The sequence below is a fragment of the Mytilus trossulus genome, chromosome 7 (genome assembly GCF_036588685.1).
Source record: "Mytilus trossulus isolate FHL-02 chromosome 7, PNRI_Mtr1.1.1.hap1, whole genome shotgun sequence".
NCBI lineage: Eukaryota > Metazoa > Mollusca > Bivalvia > Mytilida > Mytilidae > Mytilus > Mytilus trossulus.
The window spans coordinates 3,202,673-3,216,842 of NC_086379.1; the positions used below are offsets into that span (position 1 = coordinate 3,202,673).

The 14,170-nt window shown below is 31.4% G+C and overlaps 1 protein-coding gene across 1 annotated transcript; it reads left to right on the forward strand.

Annotated features, from left to right (window-relative positions):
- The first annotated feature begins 1,881 nt into the window (after window positions 1-1,881).
- Window positions 1,882-12,158, forward strand: LOC134726760 (fibrinogen-like protein A). The gene is made up of 5 exons (XM_063591173.1): window positions 1,882-2,260; window positions 8,090-8,229; window positions 9,192-9,288; window positions 10,388-10,552; window positions 11,514-12,158. Exons 1-5 carry the CDS (start codon window positions 1,903-1,905, stop codon window positions 11,777-11,779), a joined length of 1,026 nt encoding a protein of 341 aa, XP_063447243.1. The 5' UTR covers window positions 1,882-1,902; the 3' UTR covers window positions 11,780-12,158.
- Window positions 12,159-14,170: the final 2,012 nt, after the last annotated feature.

The following is a 14,170-nucleotide window of genomic DNA, read 5'->3' on the forward strand; positions in this document are numbered from 1 at the left end:
AGTACACAAATAAAACATACAAAACTAAAGGCCAAGAATCACAAACCCCTCCAAAAACTGGGGGTGATCTCAGATGCTCCGGAAGAGCAATCATATCCTTAAGCCTGTTCTGTTACTGGTCCATTTTAATAAACTCACAGGACAATTAATCGAATCATGATTTGTAATGCTGTATTTAAGTAAAAAGTAAGATATAAAGACGTGGTTGCCTTCAGAAATATTTATAGAGGTACTAATCCAATTATTTAAATATAGAAACGAAAATATTGAACGAGTGATCGAACAAAACATTAATTCACAAATATGTTCCTTTCATTGACCATGTACTATTTAATAGAAATTAATTAAGCCAAAAGAAAGGAACTATTACTTTTTCCTACGCATTCCAAACGTCAAATGTCTTTCAGATCTATTTCACATGTGACATTATCGGTTGAATCTGACTTGGAAATCACAGTAAAATAGTAAATAACAAAAAAAAATGAACTCCGAGGAAAATTCAAAACGGAAAGTCCCTAACCAAATGGCAAAATCAAAGCATTGCAACAAATGAAATACCTATTTGAATTATCAGTTCTATCGACGTGTTCGTGTATTATTATATAATGAAAAAGATCAAAACATAAAATTAAGAAATGAAATGGGGGATGTGTCAAAGCGACAACAACCCGACAATAGAGCAGACAACAGCCGAAGGCCAACAATGGGTCTACAATGTAGCGAAAATCTCCCACACCCGTAGGCGTTCATCAGATGGCCCCTTAAAAAATATGTATACTAGTACAGTCATAATGGACGTCATACTAAACTAAATTCCAAATTGTACACAAGAAACTAAAATTAAAAATCATACAAGAAGAACAAAGGCCAAAGGCTCCTGACGTGGGACATGCACAAAATTGCGGCAGGGTTAAACATGTTTATGAGATCTCAACCCGCATCCATATCTCGAGCTAATGTAGAAAAGTAAACTCATAATAATACGCACATCAAAATTCAGTCCGAATCCGATGTCAGAAGATGAAACAAAAGAAAATAAATAGAATTACAATAATACATAAATAACAACAGACTACTTGCAGTTAACTAACATGTCATCTCCAGACCTCAATTAAATTGATTTAAAGATTATGTCTTCATCATATGAATATCAGGCACAATCTCTCCCGTTAGTGGTTTAGTATCATACTCTCATAAAAATATATGAGAAGAACATAACCCGTGTCATGCCAACAACTGTATGGAGATCAAGTTTCGATTTAAACGGTTAAGGGGGCTGGGGGCGGTGGTGAAAAAAATATAACTATGGATAGCCACTGTAAGATATATAAAAACGCATAAATTCGTTTTTTAATTTGGATAATCCTTACATGCCAAAAAATGGTGAACAAACATACCTTTGGATACACACTTTTTAGTACTCCTTCAATTGATGACACGACTATTTAAAGTGAACTACAATTTGTAAACTTATTTTAAGCAAACACAGGTATACCTTTGGTATTTTGGAATAGTTCTTTAAGTTGTACCATCTATAAGATTGACAAAAATGTAGAGATAAGTAAAAAAGTTCAAATAATCAGACAAATTGTATGGAGATATTATACTATATACCAGATACATACTTTTATTCTCTAGAATTGAAAAGTACTACATGAACCTGATGAGAAGTCAAACAAAAAGGCGCAAAAAAACCTGCAACTACTTGAAGATAGGTCGTAAATGATCTCCTCGAATGATGCTGTTACCTGGAAACAGCAATTAGCTGTTTAATTGATAAGCCAGACAAACAGAGTACTTGACTGATTTACATAATAAGAGCTCATGAAAGAATATAAATAGTTTGAACAACAAGGATTCAGTCAATAAGTTTCATACAACATAAGCTAGAACAACTTAATAATGTTCCAAATAATAATTTACGGATTCGCATTGTTTTGTTTGACCTCAGTGACCACGTTAGATACTGATAGTGATGTAGAGGTTCGTTTACTCGATAATCAAAATGCTCCATTAATGGCTACATTCGACATGTCAAAAGCAAACGATCGTTTAAAACAATTTGTAAGTGATGCTATTGAAACGAAAATGATAGATATAGAAAACAAATTAAAACAGTTTGTAAGTGATGCTATTGAAACGAAAATGACAGATATAGAAAAAAAATTAAAGCAGCAAACGGACAATATTGAAAGAAACTTGACTTTCCATTTTACCAAGTACTTACATGGAACAGCTGATAAGATGAATAAAGAAAAAGGTAAGAAATCTAAATTGATTGATAAGTTTAGAGTCTTTGCATTTTACTATTAAATGGCATAGTCATTTGACTAATGAGTTTATAAATTTCATTTGGTATCTTTAAGCATTTTGTTTTTGTATCGACACGGGCAGTAAGGTCGTCATATCGAGGAGCTTTAAGTACAGTGATTATGTCATAGTTTAGATAAGTTTGACATGGTTAATGAATGTTACTTTCCTAAACTATTGCCTCAGTTTTATCCACACGAGCAGATGAAAAGCAAATAAGATATTTGAATCTGTATTGGATGTCAAACGATCTACATGAGAATTGTAGATTCACGAAATTATTGCAGAATAAGCAAGATATCGGAATTGCTATGGTTTGGTTGAGCGATTGACATGGTTTTGTTAAGAGTCTAGAAATTTATCATGGTTTTGTTCAAGTTTGTCATGGTTTAGATCGAAATAAATGTCTATGTGTACTGTTTCACTTGAATACTTATAGCGTCTGAACAAAGTTGCACTTTATATTAACTACCTAAGAAGAAAACAAGTCTGTTTAACCAAATTTAGTGGGTGTAATTGTCAAAGCGTAAATTAAACATATCATGATACTTTTCGTAAGTTTTCTACAACATAGTTTTAAAATTCATTGCTCTTTTAAACGAGCTGTCGATATAATTATACCAATCAATACAAAGCGTTGCTTCTGTTTCACATAGAATCTTTACTCCATATGTTCAAATAACTTAAGACTTTTACTTAAAAGTAGCAAAAAAAGGTAGATAGTCAAAAAGTAATTCTTGTTTTCACATTTTTACCTAGAAAACTATAGATTTGTTTGTTTTTCTTTACTTTAAATTTTGAACCAGTTTATGATGAACAAAAGGAGATGTAGGGTTATAGGTCCATAATTCAGTAACACAGCTACAAAAATAAAAAAAAAAAAATAAGAGGACAACATAAGTCTTAAATCATTTATGAAACTGAATCGTTACGTGTGACATGGACAACAGTTTTGAAACTTATTGGTTTTAATGCTATATATGAAATTACAATAAAAAACACTTTCAAAGTTCGAATTTAAAATATGAAAGATCACAATTTCGATATGGATTTAAGCCGACATAACGTTCGAGTTTATCAATTATTATTACGAAACAAAAAAAGCTTTGTAATGAGTATACATGTATGTAATGTGCGAATCCTGAAATGCCATTTACACTGTATCCGAGAGGAATTTCTTATCTAGAATGAGGAATAAACAGACGACAAATTCACGATTCTTGAATAAAATAAGAAATAATGTATAACGAAAATGTACTGTTTTTTTTATAAATTCATGATAAATGTATTTGATGCCGACCCTACAGTCATCCAGGTGTAAAATTGATACACAGATAGATTTTAAGAATAGTTAACGAATAGAGCGTAAAAGAGGTTTAAAAGTAGCAGTCAAGTTTCATTTGTAGAAAAATATACCTAATACTAGTAACATGATTAATAATTTAGCAGTTTGTTGTTCAGCTTGTTGATATTGAAACACATTTCACCTGTTGTTTTTGTGATATGATTCATGTTTACTGTTAAATAATGATATCAAAACTTCATTTACACTGTAGAGCGATTCATTAATGTTGTATATGCGATGCATTAATCATGTTAATATAGTTCTTTTTCTAAAAAGAAATATGTAGTCAACGATATCATGGATTCAGCTGCTTTAATTACACTTTTTTTTAACTTTAATCTTGGAAGTATACATTAGAAAGTTATATTCTTATTTGATTGTGTTAAAACATACATTGATTTTAATCGATTATTTTGTACTTTCAAAAGTAAACAAACGTAGTTTGTACCGTCATCCTTTATTCTACAATAGACATACTCTCATATAACAGTGAAAATGAACAAACTGGATTCGCACTTTATATACAATGGCAGTAATATTGTATAAATGCTCATGTATAGTATCACTGGATTCTTTCAAATATTTTTTTTTGTAATGGTTTAGTATGGTGTGTCCTAGAATTTAAAATATGTCTAAATTGTACATATAACAATATTGGCAGCAGAATTCTCACCTAAAATTTAAAAGGAAGCTATCTTAGGATCTAGGTTCCACTAAATCAACTTGATGTTTTTGTTTAAAATCAATCTGGTAAATCTTACATGTCTGCCATGATTAAGGCGAAGAAGAGGCTGAAGAGCCCACAAACATGTTTAACTACGCAATATTTTGCATATAATGTCTCAAGTGAAATGCCAGTAATGCCGTGAATATCGTTTGTAACTGTATATCATATTTCGTTATTTATTTTGAACAGAATTTAGGGTGGTGGTTTTCTTATTGGAATTCCTATACATTGAATTTTGTCGCAGCCTTTTATAAATTGCTTAGAAGTATGGTTTTGCTCATTGTTGAATGTTGAATGCCTCTTGCATGTCTAGATGACATATATTTGCTAATATTTACGTCATTTGATCTTTGGTGGATAGTTGTCTCATTAGCAATCATATTGCATCTACTTGTAAAAAAGTACTACATTAAACATGCATTCTTATGCCCTTTTGTGTTTCAAATAAAACAAGTGTTGTTAATTTTGATAGTGATTCTTTATTATACAGGACAATAATTGCATAACTGAATCATGTCGAACATGAACTATACCTTGACACGAATGAACCAAACCATGACACATATATTTCAGTAATTTTGAATTGAGTGCAAAGTAGGTTTTTTTCAGAATAATTAACGGCAGTATTATTTCACGAAGAAATATGTGATGTAACAGACAGAAAGATAATAACTTTTTTAAGCATGTTAAACTAATTAGAAACTTTTGAATTTTGACATACGCAAGCTTTGTTCTGTGATGAATCATTAACTATATGATACAAATTGTGATGAACTAATATATTTACTTTATACGAAGGTACTTACCAGCTTGAATAATTGATTAGAAGTTCCTTTTACAAAATATTCGAATGTTTACGTTTTTGCATTGATTTTCATCAAAACACTTAACAGAGTCATGACAAACTTATTCAAACTATGACAAAACCACTGTACTAAACGCCCATCGATATGACGACATTACTTCCCGTGATTGACTTTTTACATTTAAATTCACTGAAACACGCTTTCAACATTCCTATTCCCTTGACACGAATGACATTTGTATAAATAAAGCCTTGTTGTGCTAATGCGGCGTAAAGCAACCAACAATCAATCAATCAATCAATGTATAAATAAAAGAGTTATCCGGTAGATATAAACCAAAGAATGTGCATTTGTATTTGAAAAAGAAATCATGATAAAATCTTACAGCTCTTTAAAAATAAAAAGATTTGGTATCGTTTTCAATGAGACAATGATCAACCAGGGAATAAAGGACATAGATGATCGCTATTATGGGTCATATCGTACGTCCGTCGTTGTTCTCCTCTAATATTTAATGCGTTTTCCTCGGTTTTAGTTTGTTACCACGATTTTGTTTTTTGTCCATGGATTTATGAGTTTTGAACAGCGGTATACTACTGTTGCCTTTATCTACAACAATTAACGAGACATATACCATAACACAAGTTATAAAATGCTCCGAAATTACAATTGAAATATAGAAAGTGGAAAAACCTTAAGTGTCATTGCTCTCTCTTCGAAACTTTCCTAAAAGCGATATAAGCTTAACGGGACTCTCAATACTAACGATTCGTTAGCCTGTAATGCTTTATGGGTATATGTGGTAGTTTTTGACAATCCAACGACCATACAAACTACTTTTGGACTATTTTTTGATATTCCAATGTCAATTATGTGGTCAAAAAGTTAAATTGATATTTATATTACATAAACATGAACGAATTTCATTGTCTATAATTTTGATCGAATATTCGTGGATGTAAGAAGCTTTAATTTATAGAAATATTGAAATATATATGTTTATTATTAGTTCCATTTATTCATATAGGAATATAAAAATGAGACACTCATGGAGCAGGATCGTCTTACCCTTCCGGAGCACCTGAGATCACCCCTAGTTTTTGGTGGGGTTCGAGTTGTTTATTCTTTGGTTTTCTATGTTGTGTCATGTGTACTATTGTTTGTCTGTTTGTCTTTTTCATTTTTAGCCATGGCATTGTCAGTTTATTTTAGATTTATGAGTTTGACTGTCCTTTTGGTATCTTTCGTCCCTCTTCGATTCATATTTTCATTTTTTGTAACTGTTTATTTTCTTTGATACAAAATTATTACCTAAAGTACAAAATCAAGGATCAAAACGTAATATAGTATGGTATTATCTATATCACGAAAAGATAGATGTTCGCCAAGAAGAACATCAGCATTTATAATTATCCAAGGTTATAACCAAATGTATCAACACATTATTAGGTTTCATCGTCGTTATTGTTATGTAATGCATGTTGTCCCTCGTGAACATGTAAACAATGACAAGTCAAATTGCTGCAGTACGATTGATGGTGTACAACTACGCAAATAAATTACTAATTGTAACAAATGTTACATATAAATAACAAAATTCGAAAAAGTATTTTCATTTATTGTTAGAAATCTTGATGTCTTTTTACAATAATTGAATACATTTTGAAAATTTGAACATGGAGTTTTGACTTGAATGTGATAACGCAATGACTCAAAAGAGACTATATAAGCCTGATGGTTCATTGGGTCAGAGTTCTGATTATCTGTGAATGATTAAACCACTTTAAAGTATCCACACAATAAAGCGTTAATGAAATCTACATATATATCTATAAGAAAAAATGTGAATCTCTGCAATTGAACAGACTACTTTGAAAATACCAATAACCTTATATAAGGCAGTTAACAAGACAACCAACATACTTGACATGTGTACTAAATATAAAATTTAAAGAAGATGTGGTATGATTGCCAATGAGAAAACTCTCCACAAGAGACCAAAATGACACAGAATTTAACAACTATTGGTCACCGTACGGCCTTAATGATGAGTAAAGCTGATAACGTGTAGTCGACTATAAATGGCCCGAAATGACCATGTAAAACAATTCAACGAGAAAACATACGGTCTAATTTATGAACAAAAAAAAAGACTAATTAGAAAACTAATGCAAATATAAAATGTAGAATTAATTTCAGGTTTACAAAGATTCCACCGTGTATTAATTGAGATGATGTAGTGCATAAGCCCTATTTGATAGAGTAAACTACATATCCGTCATATCTACATGATCTACTAAAACATTTGAATTAAACAAGTCCTTCCTGGCATTAGATTTGTGTTTCAAATTACTTTGAATACGTTTTTGTTTAACTAAACGTTATATAATCATTCGCCGATACTTTGTTATATTTAAATGTGGCGGAATATAACTGCACATATTTCAGATTAATTTATGTGTGTGCTCCCTACAACGATTTACAACAACCATTAATGTGCCATAATAAGAAGAACGAGTCATCCAAAAACGATCTGAACCTTCTACATAATAAACCAAAAAAAACTGAAAGATGAAAAAATAATAACTGTCATGAAGACCGTTTATCACCGTTCAGCAAGTGTTTGATTTTGAACATCGTCATCTAAAGATTGCGTCTTTTTGTCGTTTTCGTAGATATCTTTTGTGTGTTTTGACTATGAAAAGATGATAATTTTGTTGTTTGTTTTCATTTCAACTTCTTTTCGTTGTTGCGTGTGGATTCTATTCACAGAAAGCATCATCGATAGTCAACACAACTTTGGTACTTTTATTCACTGCAAACGGATGTAAACCATTATAACGAGATAAGCAGTAAATGATATGGCACCATGTAGATTTTGATTTTATTTTAATAAAACAGGTATTGGAATTCGACCAAGAGACTGCGGAGAAATAAATCTCAACAAAGGAAATGGGATTTACACAATTTTTCCGAATTCATTCAAAAGCAGCGGTTATACAGTCTTTTGTGATTTTGAAACGGACAATGGAAATTGGACGGTAAATTTTTATCATCAGTATAATTTATATTCGTATATTTTGATATTAAATTACGTTTATCTTTGGTCTATACATTTTAAGTTGTACAAGTACAGTAAAATTAAATTTCGTTCATGATTGATTTTCCATCTTAATATTTTGTAATTGATAAGATAAACAATTCGATACATTCTGTCTACATGATTGCTTTATAATGGCTAGAAATATCAAGACGATACATTCTGTCTTATCAAAGGTCTCAGCTTAAATAACTCATACTCGTAGTTTCCTTATGTAAACAAAATAGTACAACAAACGTTGTTCAACTTTAAGCAAAGGCTATCTTGGGTGAAATGATTTTTTTTTTAATTTCCTTTACTTGCTGGGTCGTGAATGTGTGGTTTGACTGCTAGTTTCCGAGGGCATCGTTATCACTTAAGTCAGAGCTTCATCAGATCATGGTTATCCAATACATACAACTGCAACATTTTACCGTTCATGAATTTAAACATTTCAAAGAAACGTGTGCACTTCATACAAATAAAACTTAGGTTGATGTTTAATAGTAATCAAATGTACCGGGATTATAACTAAGTACGCCAGACGCGCGTTACGTCTACATAAGAATCATCAGCGACGCTCATATCAAAATATTTATAAAGCCAAACAAGTACAAAGTTAAAGAGCATTGGGGATCAAAAATTCCAAACAGTTGTGTCAAACTAATAATAATATTCTATTTGCATGTATATAATGCTAAATACTACATATTTCACTTTTACAATTAAGATCTGAGCGTCAATGATTAATTTTTTTTAGAAAAGCGCCTTTGACAGAAAAAAAACAACTCAATGAAGCAGTTAAAAAAATGATCAATTTTCATAAATGAGTATCTTCGTTAATGATATGTGTTTCATGATTAATTAATAATTTTGAAAAGTGTATGAAAGTGATATTTGATATGAAGTTTATATTTTTATCAGGTATTTCAGAGGAGAATAAACGGTTCGACAGACTTTTTCAGAGGATGGGAAGAATATGAAAATGGATTTGGGAATGTAGAGGCGGAATTTTGGCTGGGTAAATTTATATGAATAATATTATTTTATTGGATAAATTTCAAATATCAATGTGATAGTCTGACTGATTCATTGATTTATTGATTGGTTAGTTGGATGAATGGTTAATTGATTGTTTGATTGATTGGTTGTTAGTAGAAAAAGCCTGACAGTCCTAGTCAATTAAGATTGAGTCCAGCACACCTGTCGTGTGATGGTTTCAAACGCGCATTCTCAGGCGAGTGATATAGTAGTAGGACCGCAGAGACAAATGATAGACAAACAACACGAACAACATACCTCCAAATATTCTGACGTTGTAAGGGTACAAATTACAGAGATTTAAAACCAGTTCATAGCTATAGACTATTGTGAAACTGTATATCCTTTGTCTACCTAATAATGAATTCTGATTCTGTGTCGTTGTCTTGCTTTCAATTAATCAATACTTACTTCCCAGTCCTTATTTTGATATTTATAAAGGGTTTTAAATTGTTTGACAGGAACACAACTGGTCAATAGTTTTGCTGAACTAAGGTTTCTCAACTGTGATTACTGATGTCATTGCAAAATGTTAATGTTGACTACCAAAAGCTTAGTCAACGAATAAATTCAATATGAAAGAAAGTAAAAAAAACATTTTACGTGATGCTTCTTGTTCATAAAAAGGTTTTTGTCCATGTTTCGTTATAATTCATACAGGATTGATAAAGGTATTATTGGTATCTAAAAAAAATCCTTGTACTGTATGCAAATGGTTACAGCATCAAACTGACAATAATCGCTATTCTTAATAACAATCTTAAAAAAAAATCTTATCCTCTCTTTTGATAACTATTAAGCTTCTGTATAGATATAGGAATATGTTGTATGATTGCCAATGAGACAACTCTCCAAGTTACAATTATAAAAGTAAACCATGATAGGTCATTTATGGCCTTTATCACGGACTTTACATGTATGGAAAATTCCATGAAGACTAGCTATATAGAAAGCCGAAAACATAACTAGCCGAAAACATATCATAAGGAACTTTTTCTAGACTTCGTGACTTTCGTCTCAGGCGAGACAAAATGCATAAAATAATCATATATAATTAAAGATTTTAAGATCATTTTTAGGTAATAAGAAAATCAATGAATTAACGTCCAACGGACTATATGAACTAAGGGTAGATCTTACTGATTTTAAAGGAAACGGCGGATATGCTAAATATTCGAAATTCTCTGTCGGTAATGCTTCTACCCAATACAAACTTGAAGTTGGTGGATATAGCGGGAATCTCGGTGAGTAAACGTTAACTTCATACTGTGCTATATTTTTAATTTTAGTTTTTTGTGTATAATTCGGAATTTAGCATGACGTTCATGAGCACTGTACTAGTAAACATATTTGTTAAGGGGCCAGCTGAAGGCCGCCTCCAGCTGCGGGGGTTTCTCGCTACATTGACGACCAATTTGTGGCCTTCGGCTGTTGTCTGCTCTGTGGTTGGGTTGTTGTTGATCTGACACATTCCCCATTTCCTTTCTCAATTTTATATATGAATGTCTCCTATTGTGTGGTCCTTGAGAAATCGATTATGAGAAGCGCACCACTCGGCTTTGGCATTCATTCTATAGACTATGTTTTCTTTCTGCCATGATTGTGTAGATAATCAATAAAGTTGAAACTAGGTCACCTCGTTTCGGTTGATAACAAACGACGCAATCTTTTTATCAACACTACATCCATTAATATATGCTTTGGAAATGCTTTTTTCCTCGGAGTTGAGTATTTTTGTGATTTTACTTTTGATAACCTGAACTGCCTATTGGCAAACCCTTTCGGTATGTGTGTTCAATAATACTTTTCAACAGTGTACTTTATCTGGTCATTTTAACTTATTTCATTCGTTTGTTTCTGGTGAGTCTTTTGTAGACGTGAGGCGTCTGGTGAACAATGATTTAAATATTATTATACTTGCACGATATCAACATAAAAAAACTGTTAAAACTATTGGTTTATAAAATTAAAATCTAAATTGGTTTTTGTTTGGTTTGTATTTTTAGGTGTCAGTCATGTCTTATAATTCTGTTTTTATAAGGGTAGGACATTCCATGACCTAGTGTTGAATAGGTTAGCTTTTACCATAAAGTAATTTAAGTAGTGGTACGATTTTTTACCCCCTTTAAAAACATAAAGTAATAAAAACACCAAAAATAGTGTGTAACTATATGATTAAAAAATTATTTTTATTCTTTTGAATAGGAAACGTTTATGGTTTACAGCATAATATTGGGGGGAAATTTTCTACAAAGGACAGAGATAACGATCTTTTTCCACAACGTGACTGTGCAAATGGCTACACTGGAGCCTGGTGGTATAAAACGTGTACCTATGTCAATCTTAACGGACAGTATATCCAAGGTGGACAACTTACCTTAAAGGGTATTACTTGGTACGCATGGAAGTCATCGTGGTATTCAATGAAATCATCTGTAATGATGCTTAGAAAAGTGTATCCACCAGGATAAATATAAAATGTTGTATTTCGATATTTTTTGTATTTTAAAAGCTTTGAATATTTTTATTATAATTCGTTAATTTCATTCTTTTGCATTGTTCAATTTAGTTCTGTTTATATAATTAGTGGTTTTGATTTGTTTTTCCCAATTATGCATGGCATATTTTTCACTAGTCTTGAGAAGGAACAATAATTAATACATCTATATCTTGAATGGACTTTTTTCAAATATCAATGAATTTGAGGTAACCTCCTTAATTGTATAATACATTCATATATGAACTGGTCATGGTAAGATAAAATGTTGCAAAACTTAATGTATATACATTTGTGAATGCATTGTCCGGGGTACCTACCGATAAGTGTATAAAGTCTGCCAGACTTTCATTATCTAGGTGTAATACCACCATTGATTTTCCCCTATTAGTCTTTGTTAAATTTGACCTTTTCAAAAAATTGTGCAGAATTTATCTTTGTTTCAAATAAACAAATACTTGGCATGAGTAAAGTTTAATCCTGTCCAGTTCTATAGAAAAAGTTTCACATAACATTTCATTGCATATAAGAAAATAACCATCATTGGAAGTTAACCAATCAAATTTCTCCCCTTATTCTATCTGTGTACAAGGTTTAGTCACCATGTAACCTGAAGATTACAAAATTTTCTATAGAAATCACAAATAAAAAATAATGGTGTTTTGAAATACCCAAGACATGTGTTTATGACACAGAAATAGTTTTACTGCAATAAAATGTAGGATTAATTACCTACAACGGTCAAATTCAAGGGAATATTTTTTTAGACCTACTTTCGTATGCAACCGGATGTGACATACCATGAATTAGTGGTACTACACCTCTAGTGAATGTTTACTCATTCCAAAAAGTATGTTTGCTCAGCACATTATATCCAAATGTGTAATTATATTTCAATAGATATGATAATAAAAGGCCTTTAGTTTTCTTCTGAGGTGTTTTTATTTTTAATTATCAACAAAAAAAAGAATAACGTAAAAACGTAAAACACAAGTTTATAATGACAAAGTAAAATTCAGTTAGTTCCTTCTGGAGTAATTACTTACACTAAGGTCAGGAGGGATCAAAAAGTGCTGTGCGATTTTTTTTCATGTCTTTGTTTACTTTTTGTTTATCATTGTATTTGTTGTTTTATTTATTATGTATATGCTATATGTCCTTTATTGAGCGTATCTATTAGCTTGAATCAACTTTATCATTGAGGTTGTTCGTGTAAAAAGCGCAACTTCGGGTGCACTCATTAACAAAACAAGTATACTTAGTTTTCAGATGAACCTCTCTTCGTCCTTTAAATTTAGTTTGGCATTTTTTTTAATATATTCTGTAAAATGACATTCGAATAAGAGCTGCGGATCACTGTTAATTATTACCAACGACGATAGAAATAGGTACACTGCTTTAACTACGTTATAGTCTACGCCATTTAGTCCCTAATCAAGTATTTTGCAGATGTCAGAGCAATTACATCTCATAACTTCATGCTATATAATTAGTGTATACAAGTAGTGTGTAAGTGACATAATACTATATACACGGGGTCTGTAAATTCCATATGGGATGAAAGCGAAGAACTGTTTAATTGCACGGATATTTTCTTTGAAGGTATTGCCTAACGGATGACAATGTAAAAGCTCAATAAATAAAATAATGTAGTATAATATATTTCAATCGAGGTTCTTACAATTACTGAAAGCATGTTTAAGTACCACGAGTTACCCTTGTTAAAATAAGGAGAAGTGGTTAATTTGCCAATGAAACAACTACCCACCAAACATTGAATGGCTTTAGTTTATACCCATTATATTTATAGGATTACTTATTCGAGAATTTAAACATAAAATATAGAAAAATATGCAACATGTGACTATCAGTTCATTTGATGTGCTACATTTCTCTACCGAAAAAAAACATATTTTAAAAATATCTTGACAATTTTGACGATTTTTTCACACTTAGGCGATCAACTACCTGTTTTTGTCTTCCTAAACTATAAAAGAGGATCGTAAGATACCCATGGATACCAGAGGGACAATAAAACTCATACATCTAACATAAACTGACAATGGCATGGCTAAAATAAAAAAAAGACAGAAAAATATTGTACACAAAATACAACTGTTACATAGTAAAATAAAGAATAAGCAACACGAATCCAACCAAAATATGAGGGTGGTCTCAGGGGCTCCGACAGGAAGTGCTGTTAAATTGCACTGATAATGTACATGTAAAATATAGGCCTAATAATGTATAGTTTCGTTTGAATGCTTTGTCAGTATAAATAATGAAAAATAGTTCACAGTACGTCTTATGGGCCTTGTACAATGATGTTATCTTAGGGTCTTTTCTATAGATGCCACATAATATC